We start from the raw sequence: 23920 nt of genomic DNA, 5'->3' as shown, positions 1-23920 counted from the left end.
TATTATTATTTCCATAGGTAAAAAAGAAAACCTTGCAAAATATTTTAAAGGAATGTTTAATTCCGTTTTGTAGAAATGTAACAGCGCACATCGCTCTGTATGTCAACCAATAACGCAAAGGATTAAAGCAAATAATAGACACTTGCATAAGTCAGCACCGCGGAGATTCCAAAGTACGCCGCTCTCGTCTTCTCAGCGCCGTTTCCTTTGGTTAGTTTGCTGACATCGGTTTCTGGAACTGAAATAACGACATCTTTAGAGTTTGCACGTCAGAACTACACACTATAGATGTCTGCAACTACTTGCTCCCCCCAGGTCTCACTTTTCAGCGCACAGATGACGTACAGTGGGGGGAAAAAAAGTATTTAGTCAGCCACCAATTGTGCAAGTTCTCCCACTTACAAAGATGAGAGAGGCCTGTAATTGACATCATAGGTAGACCACAACTATGAGAGTCAAAATGAGAAAACAAATCTAGAAAATCACCTTGTCTAATTTGGCAAGATTTATTTTGCAGAATATGGTGGAAAATAAGTATTTGGACACCTAAAACCACGCAAGATTTCTGGCTCTTACAGACATGTAACTTCTTCTTTAAGAGGCTCCTCTGTCCTCCACTCATTGCCTGTAGTAATGGCGCCTGGTTGACCTTGTTATCAGTATAAAAGATACCTGTCCTCAACCTCAATCAGTCACACTCCAAACTCCACTATGGTGAAGACCAAAGAGCTGTCGAAGCACACCAGAAACAAAATTGTAGCCCTGCACCAGGCTGGGAAGACTGAATCTGCAATAGGCAAGCAGCTTAGTGTGATGAAATCAACTGTGGGAGCAATAATAAGAAAATGGAAGACATACAAGACCACTGAATCTCCCTCAATCTGGGGCTCCTCGCAAGATCTCACCCCGTGGGGTTAAAATGATCATAAGAACGGTAAGCAAAAATCCCAGAACCACACAGGGGGACCTAGTGAATGACCTGCATAGAGCTGGGACCACTGTAACAATGTCTACCATCAGTAACACACTACGCCACCATGGACTCAGATCCTGCAGTGCCAGACGTGTCCCACTGCTTAAGCCAGTACATGTCCGGGCCCGTCTGAAGTTTGCTAGAGAGCATTTGGATTATCCTGAAGAGTATTGGGAGAATGTCATATGGTCTGATGAAACCAATGTAGAACTGTTTGGTTGACACAAAACTTGTGTTTGGAGGAGACAGAATGCTGAGTTGCATCCAAAGAACACCATACCTACTGTGAAGCATGGGGGTGGCAACATCATGCTTTGGGGCTGATTCTCTGCAAAGGGGCCAGGACAACTGATCCGTGTACATGAAACAATGAATGGGGCCATGTATCGTGAAATTTTGAGTGCAAATCTCCTTCCATCAGCAAGGGCATTGAAGATGAAATGTGGAGAGGTCTTTCAGCATGATAATGATCCCGAGTACACTGCCAGGGCGACGAAGGAGTGGCTTCGTAAGAAGCATTTCAAGGTCCTGGAGTGGCCTAGCCAGTCTCCAGATCTCAACCCCGTAGAAAACCCTTGGAGGGAGTTGAAAGCCCGTATTGTCCAGCAACAGGCCCAAAACATCACTGCTCTAGAGGAGATCTGCATGGAGGAATGGGCCAACATACCAACAACAGTGTCTGCAAAATAAATCTTGCCAAATCAGACAAGGTGATTTTCTGGATTTGTTTTCTCATTTTTCCTCCCATAGTTGAGGTCTACCTATGATGTCAATTACAGGCCTCTCTCATCTTTTTAAGTGGGAGAACTTGCACAATTGGTGGCTGACTAAATACTTTTATCCCCACTGTATAATCCCCACTCCCGACTTTTCTGCATTTTAACATCCTCAAGCTGCATCATTCCTTGTGTGCTTTCCTCATCTTTCCTGTTATCATAGTGGTTGAAACATGAAACAAGTCAGTGTAACATGAGGGGGCAGTCAATCGCACAGCAAATAGGTCTTTCTGTGACCACTTTAGTAAATGATGCTACTTGCATGAGCCAAATCGCCCCAAGAAAAGCAGCTGATTTTTGCCCCAATAGTTAAAGGGGCCGTCCGGTCTAGTGAGAAGTCCGTAGTCATCCTATGTGATGTCAGACTTCTGGGTAATGCGAGCATGCGGTGCGCATGCTGTGAGGATTCCCTGGTATTGTGGGTGACAGCAGGCGGTCACGTGACTGCAAGTTGCATACATATGGTCACATGCCGACTAGACGTTCTCGGCTTCTCTCAATCCACTTGTATTAAAAGAGTCTGAGTACATCTAGTTGGTATCTGGCTGGAAGCATGCGAATCACATTCCTGTAGTCTTGTGACCAGCCACTCCTGCCCGCAATACTGGGAGGTCCCCGACATTGTGTGCACCGCCTGCTGTCATGACTCGGAATTTTGCAGTCACACAGGATGACGACAGACTTTTGGGTCAAGTCTGGACAACCCTTTTTAAGGGGTCAGTTTCCACTTGGACATAAGATGCAATTCTTTGACTTTTTTGCAATTTTTAATTGTGGCATCATAGGTTTCTTTTTTTCTGTACTGTGATGTCTACACAAACACGGTGCAATGAAATCATGTCATACATTATTCCTGTGACATCACTGTGTGTATTATCCCTGTACTGTGACATCACTGTGTTTATTATCCCTGTACTGTGACATCACTGTGTTTATTATCCCTGTACTGTGACATCACTGTGTTTATTATCCCTGTACTGTGACATCACTGTGTTTATTATCCCTGTACTGTGACATCACTGTGTTTATTATCCCTGTACTGTGACATCACTGTGTTTATTATCCCTGTACTGTGACATCACTGTGTTTATTATCCCTGTACTGTGACATCACTGTGTTTATTATCCCTGTACTGTGACATCACTGTGTTTATTATCCCTGTACTGTGACATCACTGTGTTTATTATCTCTGTACTGTGACATCACTGTGTTTATTATCCCTGTACTGTGACATCACTGTGTTTATTATCCCTGTACTGTGACATCACTGTATTTATTATCCCTGTACTGTGACATCACTGTGTTTATTATCTCTGCACTGTGACATCACTGTGTTTATTATCCCTGTACTGTGACATCACTGTGTTTATTATCTCTGCACTGTGACATCACTGTGTTTATTATCCCTGTACTGTGACATCACTGTGTTTATTATCCCTGTACTGTGACATCACTGTGTTTATTATCTCTGTACTGTGACATCACTATGTTTATTATCTCTGTACTGTGACATCACTGTGTTTATTATCCCTGTACTGTGACATCACTGTGTTTATTATCTCTGCACTGTGACATCACTGTGTTTATTATCCCTGTACTGTGACATCACTGTGTTTATTATCCCTGTACTGTGACATCACTGTGTTTATTATCTCTGTACTGTGACATCACTATGTTTATTATCTCTGTACTGTGACATCACTGTGTTTATTATCCCTGTACTGTGACATCACTATGTTTATTATCTCTGTACTGTGACATCACTGTGTTTATTATCCCTGTACTGTGACATCACTGTGTTTATTATCCCTGTACTGTGACATCACTGTGTTTATTATCCCTGTACTGTGACATCACTGTGTTTATTATCCCTGAACTGTGACATCACTGTGTTTATTATCCCTGTACTGTGACATCACTGTGTTTATTATCCCTGTGCTGTGACATCACTGTGTTTATTATCCCTGTGCTGTGACATCACTGTGTTTATTATCCCTGTGCTGTGACATCACTGTGTTTATTATCCCTGTGCTGTGACATCACTGTGTTTATTATCCCTGTGCTGTGACATCACTGTGTTTATTATCCCTGTGCTGTGACATCACTGTGTTTATTATCCCTGTGCTGTGACATCACTGTGTTTATTATCCCTGTACTGTGACTTCACTGTGTTTATTATCCATGTACTGTGACATCACTGTGTTTATTATCTCTGTACTGTGACATCACTGTGTTTATTATCCCTGTACTGTGACATCACTGTGTTTATTATCCCTGTACTGTGACATCACTGTGTTTATTATCCCTGTACTGTGACATCACTGTGTGTATGATCCCTGTACTGTGACATCACTGTGTTTATGATCCCTGTACTGTGACATCACTGTGTGCATTATTCCTGTACTGTGACATCACTGTGTTTATTATCCCTGTACTGTGACATCACTGTGTTTATTATCCCTGTACTGTGACATCACTGTGTTTATTATCCCTGAACTGTGACATCACTGTGTTTATTATCTCTGTACTGTGACATCACTGTGTTTATTATCCCTGTACTGTGACATCACTGTGTTTATTATCCCTGTGCTGTGACATCACTGTGTTTATTATCCCTGTGCTGTGACATCACTGTGTTTATTATCCCTGTGCTGTGACATCACTGTGTTTATTATCCCTGTGCTGTGACATCACTGTGTTTATTATCCCTGTGCTGTGACATCACTGTGTTTATTATCCCTGTGCTGTGACATCACTGTGTTTATTATCCCTGTGCTGTGACATCACTGTGTTTATTATCCCTGTGCTGTGACATCACTGTGTTTATTAGCCCTGTACTGTGACATCACTGTGTTTATTAGCCCTGTACTGTGACATCACTGTGTGTATGATCCCTGTACTGTGACATCACTGTGTTTATGATCCCTGTACTGTGACATCACTGTGTGCATTATTCCTGTACTGTGACATCACTGTGTGTATGATCCCTGTACTTAGGACATATTTGATTGACATTTCTAAGCACTTACCGATCTCCAGTTCATTTACAATGATTTTCTGTTTTAGCATCTGGATTCCGTGCTTGTTCTGTGCAATGCAGACATAAAATCCATCGTGTGCTCTCTTCACATCTTTAATTTGTATGGTCCGGTTGTCCTGATCATAAAGGATCTGGGTGGTGGGAGTGTGCCAGCTGTAGGACGGAGGGGGCACAGCATCCGCTTCACAAATCAGAGTCAGATTTCCCCCTTCCTCTACCGCGGATGATGGCTGGACTATGATCAGCGATATTCTGGGCTCATCTGTAGACACAATGTAGGGTAATGTGACTTGTCAGAACCGACCATAATGCTTTCAGAAGAAACCACATGCAAATGTTTTGCTGGACTTTGGAGGCCCAAAAAATGGCCTGTAATTATTTTTTTACTCCTTTTATAGGTTCTCTGAATATTCATAATCTGCTTCCCTCACCAGAAAATCCCTCTAATGTAAAATAGTAAATAGGACACACAGAGGAGGGGAGGAGGGAGATGGAGATGCAGCTGTAGTTTCTCACTCAGTGTTACAATGAAACAGTATGAGGAGGAGGCGATCTGGAAGAAGATAAATCCTCACAATAAGCTGTGCTGTGAGTGATCATGAGAATAAAAACACTATTTCTGGCTATGTGACTTGTATTCTACATTTTTCACCAGTTTTCCACTCTGCAAGTGGAGGCTAGTTGCTATCATGTCTCCCTTGCACAGCACAAACAAGCAAAAGGGATTCCTGCTCTACGGACTCTTTTGAGCACACGATCAGAAGCAGCAGGAGCCTGGAGGACATTAGTACTTTATTGACAGCTAAATCCTGTATAAAGTGAGATAAAACACTTACTAGAAATCACAAGCATAGGTTTTTGTGTGTGCATCTGCGCTTTTCACTCTGTTTCCCCCACCTCTCATTTGACTTTAATATGCAGCAGTAATCTGATCTCTCAGTGAGCTGGCAGTCTCTCTTGTTTTACGTAAAACTAATTTTACCAGTTTTTGGGAGTTTATAATTACATAGCTTAGGAGGTGGGAAGAAAAAGAAATGGCTTCTAAGTGGAGAAAGGAGCTGATTTAGCTGATAAGCTAATTTATAAAATGCCTTCTTATTGGCTGTTCTACTGAGTTATGCCAAAGACAGTGACCACTGCAATATACCGTGTCTCTACCAAGTTTTTTTTCTTACTACTATACAGAATATCTGGAAGTAACCAATAAACCTGGCACCTGAGTGCTCTAAGAGTTTTTTACAAGGGCATCTCGCCTACGTCTATGTCTCTCTACTTATCGTCTACATCTCACCTACATCTACATGTCGCCTACATCTCACCTACGTCTACATCTTGCCTACGTCTAAATTTTGTCTACTTCTCGCCTACGTCTACATCTCGCCTACGTCTGTCTAGACTATGTCTGCGTCTTACCTACATCTACATCTCGTCTACGTCTCGGATACATCTATATCTCACCTACGTCTCGGCTACATCTACATCTCTCCTTCGCCTACATCTACATCTCACCCACGTCTACATCTCTTCTGCGTCTCACCTACATTTACATCTCGCCTGCATCTCTCCTACGTCTACATTTCGCCTACATCTATGTCTTGCCTATGTCTGCATCTCGCCTACGTCTATGTCTAGACTATGTCTACATCTCGCCTACGTCTATGTCTAGACTATTTCTACATCTCGCCTATGTCTATGTCTAGACTATGTCTACATCTCGCCTACGTCTATGTCCAGACTATGTCTACATCTCGCCTACGTCTATGTCTAGACTATGTCTACATCTCGCCTACATCTATGTCTAGACTATTTCTACATCTCTCCTACGTCTATGTCTAGACTATGTCTACATCTCGCCTACGTCTATGTCCAGACTATGTCTACATCTCGCCTACGTCTATGTCTAGACTATGTCTACATCTCGCCTACATCTATGTCTAGACTATGTCTACATCTCACCTACGTCTATGTCCAGACTATGTCTGCATCTTACCTACATCTACATCTCGCCTACGTCCCGGCTACATCTACATCTCTCCTACGTCTACATCTCGCCCACATCTACGTCTACATCTCGCCCACGTCTACATCTCGTCTGCGTCTCACCTACATCTACAACTCGCCTGCGTCTCGTCTGTCTCGACTACATCTACATCTCTCCCACATCTTACCTACATCTACTTTTCGACTAAATCTACGTCTCACCTATGTCTACGTCTCACCTATGTCTATGTCTTGCCTATGTCTACATCTCATCTGCGTGTCGCCGACTTCTTTCTCTCGCCTACGTCTACGTCTCACCTACGTCTTCATCTCACCTACTTCCACGTCTCGCCTACATCTACAACTCGCCTATGTTTTTGTCTCGCCTACATCTTCCTTAGAAACACACCAGGATTGGGTTTTGGTGTTTGCCATAGGTTGAGTGACTGGAGATGATGTCCATAATGATTTAGGTGTCGGCGAGGGGACACATCTAGATGCCACCTTCACCCATAACCTTCATGCAGACACTCACATTGCACAGACACCGTTACTTTCTTGGATACGACATCAAAGTTTGTGGCTCTGCAGTAGAAGTCGCCAGACATGTTCCGGAATGTGGTGAACGTCTCCCCTTCCATGTACGCCATGTTGTCCTTCACGCAGGTCACGGTGGGAGGTGGGTGTCCTGTGGCCTTACAGTGGAAGCTGTTTTCCTCCCCTTCTATCCAAACCATCTTATCGGGACAGTCCGTAAACTCAGGTTCAGCTGGAGAAAAACAGAGAATAGCAGTGCGATTAGATCGTGTATGGAATTTTTGGCGTTTTTGAGGCTCATAGAGGAAGTGATGGCACCAGACATACCCCCATGACTATATTGAACATGCAGGAAGTGTTGTCATGGGGGCTTTAGAGCAGAAGAGCTTCAAATACTGAAAAAAAGCAGTAAAATATTTTACATGAACTCTGACTACCATGCTGAAGGAAATCAGTTTCAAATCGTCATTTTTGGCTCCTAAGATTATATTTTATGCGTTATATTCTACACTCTAAACCTACAGTAATAACTCCGGAATGCCAACCTTTGCACTCAGTTTTCTTCAGCAGAGCCCCTATTACAAGAGAGTCCAAGCGAAATTGGTACTGTTGATAATTATGTATATAATATGTTATTCTTCGTGCAAGTTATGAGTAAGGACACGCGTTCCACATTTTTCGCTTTCTTGTTTCCAAAAAAAAAACAAAAAACTTCTTATTAAATATTTAACAATGATACGAAAAGAGGAACCCATTGTGCTGGCAGAATGCTGATGAAGAGGAACTGGGGAGGTTCCAGAACCCATTGTGCTGGCAGAATGCTGATGAAGAGGAACTGGAAGGCAAGTTACAGAGCAGTGGAATCGAGGCTGTTCCTGGGCATACAGTCCTTGTATGATCCATAGGCTTTTCTGCTTTGGGGACCCAGTGAGGAAACCTGACAGCAAGTGTTCAATTTCCCTGCAGCGCCACCACAGGGGGCATAAAGCAGTGCAGGCTTTCTATGGATATCAATGGACTCTCCCTTTCCTTGGCTTAAAATGAGGGCGCTGACTGCACTGGTAACTCAGATTTCCCTATCGGATGAAGAAGTCACCACCGGGCCCCGGTGCCCATAGGGGCCCCAAAAGAAGGGAGCAGTATTATAAATGGCAGGTGATGGGTGGCCTAGGGACTGGTATTGATAATAGGGCATAGTATCCCCCCTCCTGGCCTTAATCCAACCACTTCATCAAAACCTTTACAGGGAAAGTCGCATCCACGGGGAGTCTTGGCCTTTTTCGGGTACAACAAGCTTTCTCCAAACTAAAAGAAATCCTAAAGTAACATAAAAAAAAAAGACTAAAAAAAATGCAATAGATGAGAAACTGGTCTGCAAACACGCTGTGTATGAGTCATGTACTCTGCTCCGTGCCAAGATTCCCCCACACAAGGGCCGGTGCCTGGCATTGTACGGCGCCCTGGGCACTGTAGAGAATAGCAGCGTTGTGCCGCGCCGGTAGGAGGGGGATTCACATAGCTAACGGGGGTGCACAAGTAGCTGTCACACCCTCGTCTGGAGCCGCCGCCACAATAGTAACAATCGATATTATAAAAGGCAGAGAAAACATTAGAGAACCTGTCCATGAGCCCATTGATTTGATTTCTGGAGGTGCGGCACCTGAAAACCTGCAATTTTTGCATTTTCATCTTTTTTCCGTTCACGGCATTTACCGTAGATAGAAAGATTGGACTTTCATGGATTTTGTGATACCAAATATGCCTCTCTTTTATTTCTTTATTTTTAACAATCAGAAAGTGGTAGAAATTAATTTTTATATTGTTTTTAAATTTTATTTTTTTTTCTACTTGTTTAGTCCCTCTAGGGAACTTAAACCTGCAGTATTATAGTATATACAGTGAAGGAAATAAGTATTTGATCCCTAAGGGTAGGTTAATTTTAACATTGAGACATAGAATATCAAAAATAAAAACTAGAAAATCACATTGTATAAATTATATAAATTTATATATTTATTTGCATTTTTGCAGTGAGAAATAAGTATTTGATCCCCTACCAACCATTAAGAGTTCTGGCTCCTACAGACCAGTTAGACGCTACTAATCAACTCATTACCTGCATTACAGACAGCTGTCTTACGTAGTCAGCTTTATATAAGACTTCTGTCCACAGACTTAATCAATCAGACTCTAACCTCTACAACATGGGCAAGACCAAAGAGCTTTATGAGGATGCCAGGGACAAGATCATAGACCCACACAAAGGTGGAATGGGCAACAAAGCCATAAGTAAGACGCTGGGTGAGAAGGTGATAACTGCTGGTGCAATAATAAGAAAATGGAAGAAATACAAAATGACTGTCAATGGACATTGATCTGGGGCACCATGCAAAATCTCACCTCGTGGGGTATCCTTGATCATGAGGAAGGTGAGAGATCAGCCTAAAACTACACAGAGGGAACTTGTTAATGATCTCAAGGCAGCTGGAACCACAGTCACCAAGAAAACCATTGGTAATACATTACGCCATAAATGTCTAAAATCCTGCAATGCTCACAAGGTTCCCCTGCTGAAGAAGGCACATGTGCAGGCCCGTCTGAAGTTTGGCAATGAACACCTGGATGATTCTGTGAGTGATTGGGAGAAGGTGCTGTGGTCAGATGAGACAAAAATTGAGGTCTTTGGCAATAACTCAACTCACCGTGTTTGGAGCAAGAGAAATGCTGCCTATGACCCAAAGAACACCATCCCCACTGTCAAGCATGGAGGTGGAAACATTATGTTTTGGGGATGTTTCACTGCTAAGGGCACAGGACTACTTCACCGCATCAATGGGAGAATGGATGGAGCCATGTGCCGTAAAATCCTGAGTGACAACCTCCTTCCCTCCACCAAGACATTAAAAATGGGTCATGGCTGGGTCTTCCAGCAAGATAATGACTTAAAACATACAGCCAAGGCAACAAAGGAGTGGCTCAAAAAGAAGCACATTAAGGTCATGGTGTGACCTAGCCAGTCTCCAGACCTTAATCCCATAGAAAACTTATGGAGGGAGTAGAAGCTCCGAGTTGCCAAGCGACAGCATCAAAATCTTAATGATTTATAGATCATGTGCAAAGAGGAGTGGACCAAAATTCCTCCTGACATGTGCACAAACCTCATCATCAACTACAAGAAACGTCTGACTGCTGTGCTTGCCAACAGGAATTTTGCCACCAAGTATTAAGTCTTGTTTGCCAGAGGGATCAAATACTTATTTCTCACTGCTCTATGCAAATAAATTTATATAATTTACACAATGTGATTTTCTGGATTTTATTTTTGATATTCTATCTCTCAATGCTAAATTAACCTACCATTAAAACTATAGACTGTTCATGTCTTTGTCAGTGGAGAAACATACAAAATCAGCAAGGGATCAAATACTTATTTCCTTCACTGTAGAGAAAATTATGTAATCCTATGAAGCTAAGCCAATGGCTGCCCTCACAACCTAATGATCACGTGCACTGGCAAGTGTGTAATTTAAATGCCATTGTCAGTGATTGACGGTGGCATTTACAGTGGGGAAAATAAGTATTTGATACACTGCCCATTTTCTTCCTGAGTCTGGGGCTCCATGTAAGATCTCGCCTCGTGGGGTAAGGATGATTCTGAGTAAGGTCAGGAATCAGCCCAGAACTACACAGGAGGACCTGGTCAATGTGTTACTAACACACTACCCCGTCATGGACTAAAATTCTGCAGGGCACGCAGGGTCCCCCTGCTCACGCCAGCACATGTCCAGGGTCCAGGCTGGTTTGAAGTTCACCAGTGATCATCTGGATGATCTAGTAGAGGCATGGGAGAAGGTCATGTGGTCAAATGAGACCAAAAAATAACTTTTGGTATCAATTCCACTTGCTGTGTTTGGAGGAAGAAGAAGGATGAGTACTACCCCTAGAACACCGTCCCAACTGTGAAGCATGGTGGGGGAAACATCATACTTTGGGGGGGCTTTTCTGCAAAGAGGACAGAACAACTGGACTGTATTAGAGGTAGGATGGATGGGGTCATGTATTGAGAGATTTTGGCCAACAACCTACTTCCCTCACGAGTTCATCCTTTTTTTTTTACCACCATTGCTGCTTTGGAAAGTTTCATTTCTGGGAACATTAGGAGAACATTGAAGGAAAATCCTTAGCGGAGAATTGAGGTACTCGTTGGCATTTGGACAGTGATGTGATCATTTCTGCCATGAAAGGCAAAATGCACTGAACATTTTAGGGCTTCCATTTATTTCAATGGGAAATGTGTGATGTAATGTATGAAGAAGAATGTCAGGAAATGTCGCTATCTATGTTTTGGGCACCTGATACCCCCCTGGGAGTGGTATGGATGGACGTGTCCTGCCTCCTCCTCCGCTGGGTTACATACATACTCTGAATGTTCAGCCTCTGAGGTTTGCTCTTGGTCCTGAACTGAGCCTCGCAGGATACCTCCACCTCGCGCATGTCTTTGGTGACTTCCAGTGTGCAGGTGACATTCGGAAAGTTTCCCTTGTGAGAGACACAGTTTGTGATATTTTCCTTGGTGACGATCTTTAATTCCACCTCCAGACATTGGCATTCGCTGGATGGCAGCACGCAGGTCACCTTCGTTTCATTATTCATTTTTGTCCTGTCTTCCAAACTTACTATGGGAATGGGTAATAGAGCTGTTGGGGCAAAATGAAACAGAAATAATAAACATATAACGTAATAATACACATAACAGTTACATAAAATTACATTTAAAAAATCTAAAGTTATTTGGTGATTTAAGGGAATTTATCAGCAGGTTTTTGCTATGCGATCTAAGAGCACCATATTGAAGGGGGCAGAGACCCTGATTCCAGCAATGTATCACTTACTGGGCTGCTTGCTGTTATTTTGATAAAATCACAGATTCCTCTTCGGCGGATCTAGCAGAGCGCTGTATATCCCCGCCCACACCACTGATTGGCAGCTTTCTGCATACATCATATGTTGATAGAAAGCTACCAATCAGTGGTGGGGGAATGGTTGGACTAGGAGGCACAAGGCAACTAGTCCTGTGGTGATAATCTCCTGCTGATAAAGCACTGATTTTATTGAAACAGCAAAACACAGCCCAGTAAGTGACACATCGCTGGAATGAGGGTGTATGTCTTTACATAATGCTGCTCTCAGATTACATAGCAAAACCTGCTGACGGATTCCTGACCATTTTTATGACCAGACGCATTTTATTTATTTTTTATCATTCATGTAGGTTTTAACATTTTTAGTTTCCAGTTTCATTTTTTTTTGGTTAACCAAATAATTTTTGTGTCTTATTTTGTAATGTAAAGAATAAGGAAATACATGCCTGTTTTTACATTTTTTTTTCTATAATACTAGGTGTTTCCTGTCAAAAGCAACAACAAAATAAAAGATGGCATTCACCTGCACACTTGGAAGAAAGCTGTAAGTAAATAGCATTTTACACATGTGCAGTGGGGTAACTGGAGGTGCAGCTGCAGGGCGAACATAAAGTTATATTCTCCTTGCAGCTGCACAAAATCAGGGCACTGAGTAATCCCTTCCCCTGCACCTTGACCGTCATCCTTGTCTGCAGCATGTGTGCAGTGTGTGTGCTGAACAGAATGTCAGTCAAGGAGCAAGAGAAGTGATTCCTGCCTGCTGATACAATTCCCTGCCCCGTTGACTGGAAACCAGCGGCTGCAGGGAGGATATAACTTCATTTTTTTCCCTGTAGCTGCACTTCCAGTTAGACTACTGCACATGTATGAAACAGTATAAATCTGTGGATTACCAACATGGCTGCAGATAAATGCCATTTTTCTGATGACATGTCCCCTTAAAGTTTTGATCACTTTTATATAGGTAACATATAGTAAGTATCATCAATTGTGGGGCTATAAACTGTGGTTTGGACAAGCAGTGGCGCTTTCCTCATTCAATTTTTTTAAAGTTTTGAGGGTTTTTTACTGCTTTTTAGCCCCAGTTACAGGGAGAACTCTGCCTTCTGTCTGTACTGTAGGGGTGACCTGGGTCTGCTCAAGCCGAATCTGGACATCTGTGTTTCGCAGTTGGAGTAAGGACCACAATGCACAGACCAGCCGTGGTTCTCCTAAACTGAAATCGACATCCTACTGGACCACAAAACACGGATGTATGAATCTGGCAGAAGACCCCGAACAGTGCACCCAATCCCATGCAAAATTGGACTACTTTTCCAAAGATATTTCCATAGACCAGGTATATTTGCAATTCCAATTTTTTTTTAAAGATTCAGGAGGATATCCAGGTTCATAAAGTAGTGATTGATGTTCACACCCAAATACTCTGTTATAACAGGTACCTTTTCCGGGACGCTGCCAGGACTTGTTGGCAGAGGAGGATGGTTACACATTCATAAGACGAGCCCTCAGGACAAACATATAGTTACCATTAGAATCTTGTTACACCGAATAGTGTATTTGATAAGAAGATGCGATCATGTAGAGGTTCTGCTCATCAGATCTAGACTTATGGATGACCTCATTGATTTGCTTTGCCGTACCCATGGCTGTCCCATGCTCTGCAGTCGTGTATCTGAATATCTTGAGCTCTCTGACTCACATTATGGCCCTTAACCCATTAGGAGTTTGGATCTTGGCAACATGGTACTAGGACTTTCCATGACCAGGTTCTAGTTCATGGTCCTCTTCTTTAAAGCACTTTCCTGCAGACTATGGTGACTTTGTGGCTCACTGTGTCACACTGCAGCCGTCTAAAGCCATGGTTGCAAATTTTACCAAGACTTGCATGGACTATGTATGTTGCACAAGGCATATGGGGGGGACGTGTCCTCCGTGGTGCCGTATGAAATTACGCAGCGTTAGTAAAATTAATATAAAAGCTGTAATGGAAACAGGGATCAGTCATATCTCGAAAATCTTTCAACACATTCAAGATGAAAATTGCTATAGACCCATAGACAATACTTGAATACTTGAAAAATGTGCCATGTGACAGAGCATTGCACTTTTCTTTCACAATTTTATAGGAATCAGTGCCAAAACACTTCCTTGGACCTAAAATTGTAAGCATATGGCAGTATAGTATAGTAGTACAACATCTATTCATGATATCGCCATATCATTGAGGCCTAATACGCACATGATATTGCTGAAACTATAGCATGAACTTTGCCTAAATAATAGCACCAGTACCATTAGCTATAATGCCCATTTAAAACCATGTTATAGTGTTGATATAGGAAGGTAGCAAAGGATATTTTTTACCTTTTCTTTTGTATGCACATAATAAAAAAGAGGTCTCCATGGTACTAGAAATTTGTACAAAAACAGACTGAGTCATAAAATGGGAACAGTTACAAGGGAATGCTAGATTTCCCCAGAGCATGGTAAGTGAATATCCTGGATTTTTGTTTAAATTGCTATGGAACAATAGAGACATGATCCATCCATTGTTTATGATGACAGATTTCCACTGCCTGACTCACACCACTAATGATTTGATCACACACTGTTATATCTTCCTATCAATGCACCTGCATGTCCACAAGGGTTGGAACAGACCCCATGGCGGTCCCTTTTTGAATGTAACAAGATACTTTTCATTTTTCTTTTCATGTCTGTTAAATTCCAGTTTTGAACTTTCCCTGGAAGATTCAGTGCACACAATAGGAAAAATCAGGGATGGACTGAGAGTTATTTAGATCCTTGGGCAATAAAAAGGTCATGGGCTTTTAACCAATCATAATAATTGTGACTCAATGGAGGGATGTTGTGCTGGAACAGTATTTTTATATGAATGTGCTGCACCTACATTTTAACAAGAACTGAATCTTACATTACAGATGTGATATGCACCCCCTTTGGTCAGGAGCGAAATGCCCATATAGTCAGTCTGTAGATTTGTCACCCTTTAAAGTCCAATTGTCCCTAATATTGGTGTATCATTGTCCTGAACTCCAAATTTTAGTGAGCATGTGATCATAATCCGGTGTGTGTAATTTTCTAAATTAGGAATCAAAGACCTTAAAGGATTTTTCCTACAAAGAACATGATTTTCTCATATGTGGAGAAAAAAACAAACAAACAAACAAATTCACCACCTTTTCCATTCTAACAGTCCAAGTGTGGTCTGATATTTTCATGGACCCATTGCTGATTTTAATCCAATCCTCAGATCAAAATCGGACATGCCTCCGATATTTTCTGCAGAGCACTCAGCTGTTTTCCCCAGACTGGTCGTGCCGCTCACAATATTATCACGCCCGTGTGGGTGAGATAACACGATTAGCAAGGACTGGCGTGATCACTGTCTTCCGTAAATCTCGTGCACGCGTGTGACTTTTTTTCTTACACGTCAGTGCACCTCTGAAGCCGGGTGTACGCTCTCCAGTCTCAGAGGTGCACCCACATGAGCGGGAACAAAGAGGAAGCCTGACTATAGAACTCTAGAAGAAATGTCTTTCACTCTTTCACCGAGTTGCCGACTGATCTTCTGCTCCTCAGGCTTCTTCTTTCTTTCCTGACATGTGCAGTGTACCTCAGCAGCCGGAAAGGGTACACTCCACTTCAGAGGTGCACTAATGGGTAAGAAAGAAGGCAAAGCGCATGCACAAGAGATGCGGAGAGACGGTGATGATGCCGGCGCTTGCGCAGGGGGCGTGACAACATGCTGATTGGAACGACTAGTCTGTGGAAACCAACGCCCCATCGACTAGTTCCCTTTAAGCAGGAGAACGAATAAGTCTTCAATACTCAAGTCAAACTCCATCCAGTCCTGCAGTGAGGAGGAAGAGTGGGATGGGGACGTCCATTCTGGTGATCGTTGGGGGTCCCAGAGATCAGATATCTATCACCAATCCTGTACACATTGACCTCAATGCACTGGGCCCATTTGCGCATTAGAAAGGTCCCAGATCACATTGATCAGGTCAGGATCAAATACAAAATATCTTCACGCTCCCCCCATCTGCTTATATTGTGGGTACACTCTCCGTCCTCCGGAGGACCCCTTTAAAGATTGTATTTTTTGAATAAAGCATGATCCCTTCATAGATGACACTTTCCACACCTTTCTCATAGATTTAGATGTAATGTATCATTATTTTCAAGAAAAGTGAAGGAGAAAAGGTATTTATGCTGCAAACTCCTGCGGAGAAGTAGATACAGAGGTATCCAGTGTAGAGATCTCCTGGGCTTTAGATACATTAGATACAGTTGTACCAATCGGATACTTGGCTACAATGTATCAGTCTGGGGTCCATTCCTCTGGATGGGATACACATGTATCCACTTTTCAGCTCACTCCCTGTGTGCAGATTTACTGTCTCTGAAATTTAAAGGGAAATTGTCATTAAATTTGGGCACGTTGAGCCGCGGAGAGCATGAACCCGAGCCGGCAGCCTGATAAGCCCTTCTCCGAAATGCTGCAGTGTTACAGAGAAAACATAGTTGGCTGAGAACCCTAGGGGGAGACCTGACCGGTCCGGTGCAGACCCCCGGCCGGCTTCTCCCTGCCCAGCATCAGATGATTGACAGGTCTCTCCTATGTACACAGGGCAGTGACTATTGATGAATTCTGCAGGCGCCGCTATTTCCCATCCCGCTCATGAATTGCTACATTTATGTGCAACTTCACATTGTGCAAAAATTTTGCAAGTTTGATGAATCGGCCTCTATGTTTTCTCTGAAAAAAATCACATACCTTGCTGAAATCGTGTAGGTAGGATTATGTTCATCCTGCTTGTTGTTTAGTGCCCCTCCCCCCCCCAAAAAAAAGGTACTGTTTACAGATGGTTATTTTGTTTGGCTGCCATGAGTTACTTTACATGGTTTTTGCCATTGCAGTATTGCCTTTAAAAAAGTCTCAATACATAGTTGGATTCAGTGGCGTAAATAGAGTCTGATGGGCACGGAGGCAAAATTAATATCTGTGCCCCCATCGGCATGTTGGTCAGATGTATGGGCCCATCTAGCCTTCTAGATCCTATAAAGACATACGTTTTCGCCCTTCATGTAATAATGTCCCTGCCCTGGCCGCTTCCTGTGATAATGTCCCCCATCCTGGACACCTTCCTGTAATAATGTCCCCCATCCTGGACCCCTTCCTGTAATAATGTCCTTTGTCCTGGCCCCTTCCTGTAATAATGTCCTTTGTTCTATCCCCTTCCTGTAATAATGTAACTTGTCCTGGCACCTTCCTGTAATAATATCCCCCATCCTGCACCCCTTCCTGTAAATATGTCCCCTGTCCTAGTCCCTTCCTGTAATAATGTCCCCCATCCTGGGCTCCTTCCTGTAATAATGTCCTTTGTCATGGCCCCTTCCTGCAATAATGTCACTTGTCCTGGCACCTTCCTGTAATAATATCCCCCATCCTGGACCCCTTCCTGTAATAATGTCCCCCATCCTGCACCCCTTCCTGTAATAATGCCCTTCATCCTGGGCCCCTTCCTATAATAATGTTCCTTGTCCTGGCACCTTCCTGTAATAATGTCCCTTGTCCTGGCACCTTCCCGTAATAATGTCCCTTGTCCTGGCCACTTCCTGTAATAATGTCCTTTTGTCCTGGCCCCTTCCTGTAATAATGTCCCTTGTCCTGGCCCCTTCCCGTAATAATGTTGCTTGTCCTGGCACCTTCCCGTAATAATGTCCCTTGTCCTGGCCTCTTCCTGTAATAATGTCCTTTGTCCTGGCCCCTTCCTGTAATAATGTCCCTTATCCTGGCCCCTTCCTGTAGTAATGTCCCTTGTCCTGGCTCATTCATGTAATAATGTCCCTTGTCCTGGCCCCTTCCTTTCCTGTAATAATGTCCTTTCTCTTGGCCCCTGTCTGTAATAATGTCCCTTCTCCTGGCCCCTTTCTGTAATAATGTCCCTTGTCCTTGTCCCTTCCTGAAATAATGTCCCTTGTCCTGGCACCTTCCTGTAATAATGTCCTTCATCCTGGGCCCCTTCCTATAATAATGTTCCATGTCCTGGCACCTTCCTGTAATAATGTCCCTTGTCCTGGCACCTTCCTGTAATAATGTCACTTGTCCTGGCACATTTCTGTAATAATGTCCCCCATCCTGGAACCCTTCCTGTAATGATGTCCCTCATCCTGGGCTCTTTCCTATAATAATGTCCCTTGTCCCGTCCCCTTCCTGTAATAATGTGCCTAGTCCTGGCCCCTTCCTGTAATAATGTCCTTTGTCTGTCCCCTTTCTGTAATAATGTCACTTGTCCTGGCACCTTCCTGAAATAATATCCCCATCCTGGACCCCTTCCTGTATTAATGTCCCCAATCCTGCACACCTTCCTGTAATAATGCCCTTCATCCTGGGCCCCTTCCTATAATAATGTTCCTTGTCCTGGCACCTTCCTGTAATAACGTCCCTTGTCCTGGCCCCTTCCTGTAATAATGTCCTTTGTCCTGGCCCCTTCCTGTAATAATGTCCCTTGTCCTGGCCCCTTCTTGTAATAACGTCCCTTGTTCTGGCACCTTCCCGTAATAATGTCCCTTGTCCTGGCCCCTTCCTGTAATAATGTCCCTTGTTCTGGCCCCTTCCTGAAATAATGTCCCTTGTCCTGGCACCTTCCTGTAATAATGTCCAATGTCCTGGCCCCTTCCTGTAATAATGTCCCTTGTTCTGGCCCCTTCCTGTAATAATGTCCCTTGTTCTGGCCCCTTCCTGTAATAATGTCCCTTGTCCTGGCCCCTTCCTCTAATAATGTCCTTTTGTCCTGGCCCCTTCCCGTAATAATGTCCCTTGTCCTGGCCCCTTCCTGTAATAATGTCCTTTGTCCTGGCCCCTTCCTGTAATAATGTCCCTTGTCCTGGCCCCTTCTTGTAATAACGTCCCTTGTTCTGGCACCTTCCCGTAATAATGTCCCTTGTCCTAGCCCCTTTCTGGAATAATGTCCTTTGTCCTGGACCCTTCCTGTAATAATGTCCCTTGTCCTGACACCTTCCTGTAATAACGTCCCTTGTCCTGGCACCTTCCCATAATAATGTCCCTTGTCCTGGCCCCTTCCTGTAATAATGTCCTTTGTCCTGACCCCTTCCTGTAATAATGTCTCTTGTCCTGGCCCCTTCCTGTAATGATGTCCTTTGTCCTGGCCCCTTCCTGTAATAATGTCACTTGTCCTGGCACCTTCCTGTAATAATGCCACTTGTCCTGGCACCTTCCTGTAATAATGTCCTTCATCCTGGGCCCCTTCCTATAATAATGTTCCATGTCCTGGCCCCTTCCTGTAATGATGTCCTTTGTCCTGGCCCCTTCCTGTAATAGTGTCACTTGTCCTGGCACCTTCCTGTAATAATGTCACTTGTCCTGGCACCTTCCTGTAATAATGTCCTTCATCCTGAGCCCCTTCCTATAATAATGTTCCATGTCCTGGCACCTTCCTGTAATAATGTCCCTTGTCCTGGTACCTTCATGTAATAATGTCACTTGTCCTGGCACCTTCCTGTAATAATGTCCCCCATCCTGGACCCCTTCCTGTAATAATGTCCCTCATCCTGGGCCCTTTCCTATAATAATGTCCCTTGTCCCGTCCCCTTCCTGTAATAATGTCCCTAGTCCTTGCCCCTTCGTGTAATAATATCCATTCTCCTGTCACCTTCCTGTAATAATGTCCCTTGTCCTGGCACCTTCCCGTAATAATGTCCCTTGTCCTGGCCCCTTCCTGTAATAATGTCCAATGTCCTGGCCCCTTCCTGTAATAATGTCCCTTGTCCTGGCCCCTTCCTGTAATAATGTCCATTGTCCTGGCACCTTCCTGTAATAATGTCCCTTGTCCTGGCCTCTTCCTGTAATAATGTCCCTTGTCCTGGCTCAGTCATGTAATAATGTCCTTTGTCCTGGAACCTTCCTGTAATAATGTCCCTTGTCCTGGCCCCTTCCTGTAATAATGTCCTTTGTCCTGGCCTCTTCCTGTAATAATGTCCCTTGTCCTGGCTCATTCATGTAATAATGTCCCTTGTCCTGGAACCTTCCTGTAATAATGTCCTTTGTCCTGGCCCCTTTCTGTAATAATGTCCCTTGTCCTTGCCCCTTCCTGAAATAATGTCCCTTGTCTTGGCACCTTCCTGTAATAATGTCCTTTGTTGTGGCACCTTCCTGAAATAATGTCCCTTGTCCTGGCACCTTCCTGTAATAATGTCCCTTGTCCTGGCACCTTCCTGAAATAATGTCCCTTGTCCTGGTACCTTCCTGTAATAATGTCCTTTGTCCTGGCACCTTCCTGTAATAATGTTCCTTGTCCTGGCACCTTCCTGTAATAATGTCCTTTGTCCTGGCACCTTCCTGAAATAATGTCCCTTGTCCTGGCACCTTCCTGTAATAATGTCCCTTGTCCTGGCACCTTCCTGAAATAATGTCCCTTGTCCTGGCACCTTCCTGTAATAATGTCCTTTGTCCTGGCCCCTTTCTGTAATAATGTCCCTTGTCCTGGCACCTTCCTTTAATAATGTCCCTTGTCCTGGCACCTTCCTGTAATAATGTCCTTTGTCGTGGCACCTTCCTGAAATAATGTCCCTTGTCCTGGTACCTTCCTGTAATAATGTCCTTTGTCCTGGCACCTTCCTGTAATAATGTCCTTTGTCGTGGCACCTTCCTGAAATAATTTCCCTTGTCCTGGTACCTTCCTGTAATAATGTCCTTTGTCCTGGCACCTTCCTGTAATAATGTCCTTTGTCGTGGCACCTTCCTGAAATAATGTCCCTTGTCCTGGCACCTTCCTGTAATAATGTCCTTTGTCCTGGCACCTTCCTGAAATAATGTCCCTTGTCCTGGCACCTTCCTGTAATAATGTCCTTTGTCCTGGCACCTTCCTGTTATAATGTCCCCCACTTTGGGCCCCTTCCTGGTATAACTAAAAAAAAAAGTTCTTAGCTGCCTCCACTCCCACAAAGTACAAAGTCCTCTTCTACAGACTGCAGCTGATTTTGGTATGCCCTAGACAGGCAGGCCGACATCAGCTGCCGCCCTTTGATTGGCCGGTGGCGTGTATTGTGGTGCAGGGAGCCAGCGGATCACTCTACCATAATACATTTCAGCTGAATTTGTGTCCTCGGATGCTCATTCAGCGGAAACAGGCGCTAGCTTTGGCAGATCCCTTCCTGCATGGACCCAGTCGTGGTCGCACCCTCTATGACTGCGATTTTTACACCCCTGGTTGGGTCTCTTCCATAAAAGCCAATTTTCACCCTGAGCTGCTCTAAAAGCAGAGACCCTTAAAGACAATGTTCATACAGAGTTTTTCTTTTTTGAGGTGTTTAAAAACAAATTTTTCAAACAAAAACTTTTCCAATTTTTGATGAGTTTTTGGAGCACTTATCTTTTCTTGACGATATTTGTAAGGGTGTGTGCACACAGCGTATTTTTTTTTTTTAAGGCGGATTACGCCGTCAGTCAAAACTGAGTGAAAATCTCTCAGAAAGTGTTCAAAACAATCAACTTGTGGATTTTTATGTAAAAAAAACAACAATGCTGTTCATATGTTCAGGCTCTTGAGACTCTTTTAACCTCTTCATGTATCTAAAGGCGTCATCTGGCTAGGTGGACGCGAAGACCTTTAGCCACCAGCGCAGCCACGGAGGTTTCCTGGGCGAAACCATTTCAGGAAAAAGATGGACAGAATCCACCACCTTGCCAACCACAGCTAGTGGTTTAAACAAGAGAGCTGACCTTTCTTCAGACATTTTCTGCTCGGAAGACACCACGCAGTACACAATATATGTCAATGATAAGCCTCAAAACACACCCCGAAAAATCAACGAAAAAAAAAAACGTCTAGGAAACGACAAAAAAAAAAAATTTCAGCAAAGTGGATGCGTAAATTTGCAGGGCGGGTTTGAAATCTGCAAAATGGTAAATTCTCTTGCGGAAACGGTGAGTTTCTTATACAGAATTTCCCTATTAAATTGCATTGAATGTTTAATATAGAAAATGCATTGAATCCACATATGACGGTATAAATGTTTCTGTTCTCAAAGTCAAATACCAGGAATAATAAAAACATGATGAGAGAGACAAAAACCGAGCGTCAAAAATGTGATAAAAACGTAAGAAACTTGATTTAGCAAATTGGTGCAGAAAATCTGCGAAAACTCAGCAAATACTCATCGTGGGAAGATAGCCCTAGAGATCTGGAGGAATATTTTTTCCTTGGGTTTTTTAGATGGGGCAGTACATAGCAGATCTGAGGGAAACTTCTCCAAAGTAAGAAGGGTCCTCCACTTTTATTATTCCACCAGGGATTTTTCAAAACCTCTTCATGAAAAACGCTCAAAAAAACTCCTCATATGAAGAGCAAATAATCTTTAAAAAAAAATAACTCCTCAAAAAACTAAGTGTGAACACACCGCATAACAATGTCATAGAAAATCGAAATCAGGTCTCCAGATGAGTCTCATTTATGATCTGAGGAGAACAAGTACTAAGTGGAACCAGCCCTGAACCAAGGAGGTTTCTTCTTGACTCTAAGCCAACGTCGACTTTTTTGAATTTTTTCTTCCCCTCGTTCCCACAAAACAATCTTTTCAGAACCAGAAGAAGTTCCAACATTCCTCTTTACAGTGCTACATAGCTTTCTACAGACTGGGAAAGACCTGTCAGGATCTGGAGATGAAGAGCTTCCAACACCACAAAGTTACCAAACTCTGCTCATCTGGAAAACTATATTCCCACCATTGACTAACCCCACAGATTGTGCAAAAAAAAAAAACCTACCATGTATCCTGCAGATCCTGAGAAGGGAGATGACCATTAGGGACCAGAGACAAGACAACTCCATAGTGAGAAGATTGTAGAAGGTCTGGGATGTCAGAGAAGAACTTGATTGATGGACGTCAGAAGTGGATCAGGACGATCTGCTTCTCTCCGAGAGGTCGGGAGGTTCCAGCGCTGCGGGCTACGGAATAAACTGCTAGTAAAAATGTTGGAAGAGGTTTATTATGACACGTGTTATGATGAATGGGTGGGATTGTTTAGAGCAACAGTAACCATTTATGGTTCAGAGACAGAAAAGCTAGAAGGAGATGTGGTGTAATGAGTCACATAGGACTGTAATATGGAGTAATAGGAGGAGATATAGGGAGGATATATGGAGTAATAGGAGGAGATATAGGGAGGATATATGGAGTAATAGGGGGAGATATAGGAGGATATATGGAGTAATAGGAGGAGATATAGGGAGGATATATGGAGTAATAGGAGGAGATATAGGAGGATATATGGAGTAATAGGAGGAGATATAGGAGGATATATGGAGTAGTAGGGGGAGATATAGGAGGATATATGGAATAATAGGAGGAGATATAGGGAGGATATATGGAGTAATAGGGGGAGATATAGGGGGATATATGGAGTAATAGGAGGAGATATAGGGGGATATATGGAGTAATAGGAGGAGATATAGGAGGATATATGGAGTAGTAGGAGGAGATATAGGGAGGATATATGGAGTAATAGGAGGAGATATAGGAGGATATATGGAGTAGTAGGGGGAGATATAGGAGGATATATGGAATAATAGGAGGAGATATAGGGAGGATATATGGAGTAATAGGAGGAGATATAGGGGGATATATGGAGTAATAGGAGGAG

At 43.3% G+C, this 23920-nt stretch overlaps 1 protein-coding gene across 1 annotated transcript; it reads right to left on the bottom strand.

The window, feature by feature from the left end:
* Nucleotides 1-40: 40 nt before the first annotated feature.
* On the bottom strand, nt 41-23359 carry LOC138677170 (intercellular adhesion molecule 5-like). The gene is made up of 5 exons (XM_069767085.1): nt 23045-23359; nt 11728-12003; nt 7305-7538; nt 4779-5051; nt 41-238 (listed from the first exon to the last, which is right to left on the bottom strand). Exons 1-5 carry the CDS (start codon nt 23106-23108, stop codon nt 123-125), a joined length of 963 nt encoding a protein of 320 aa, XP_069623186.1. The 5' UTR covers nt 23109-23359; the 3' UTR covers nt 41-122.
* Nucleotides 23360-23920: the final 561 nt, after the last annotated feature.

This window comes from Ranitomeya imitator, chromosome 4 (assembly GCF_032444005.1).
Source record: "Ranitomeya imitator isolate aRanImi1 chromosome 4, aRanImi1.pri, whole genome shotgun sequence".
NCBI lineage: Eukaryota > Metazoa > Chordata > Amphibia > Anura > Dendrobatidae > Ranitomeya > Ranitomeya imitator.
This window is presented reverse-complemented; position numbering and strand designations above follow the sequence as displayed.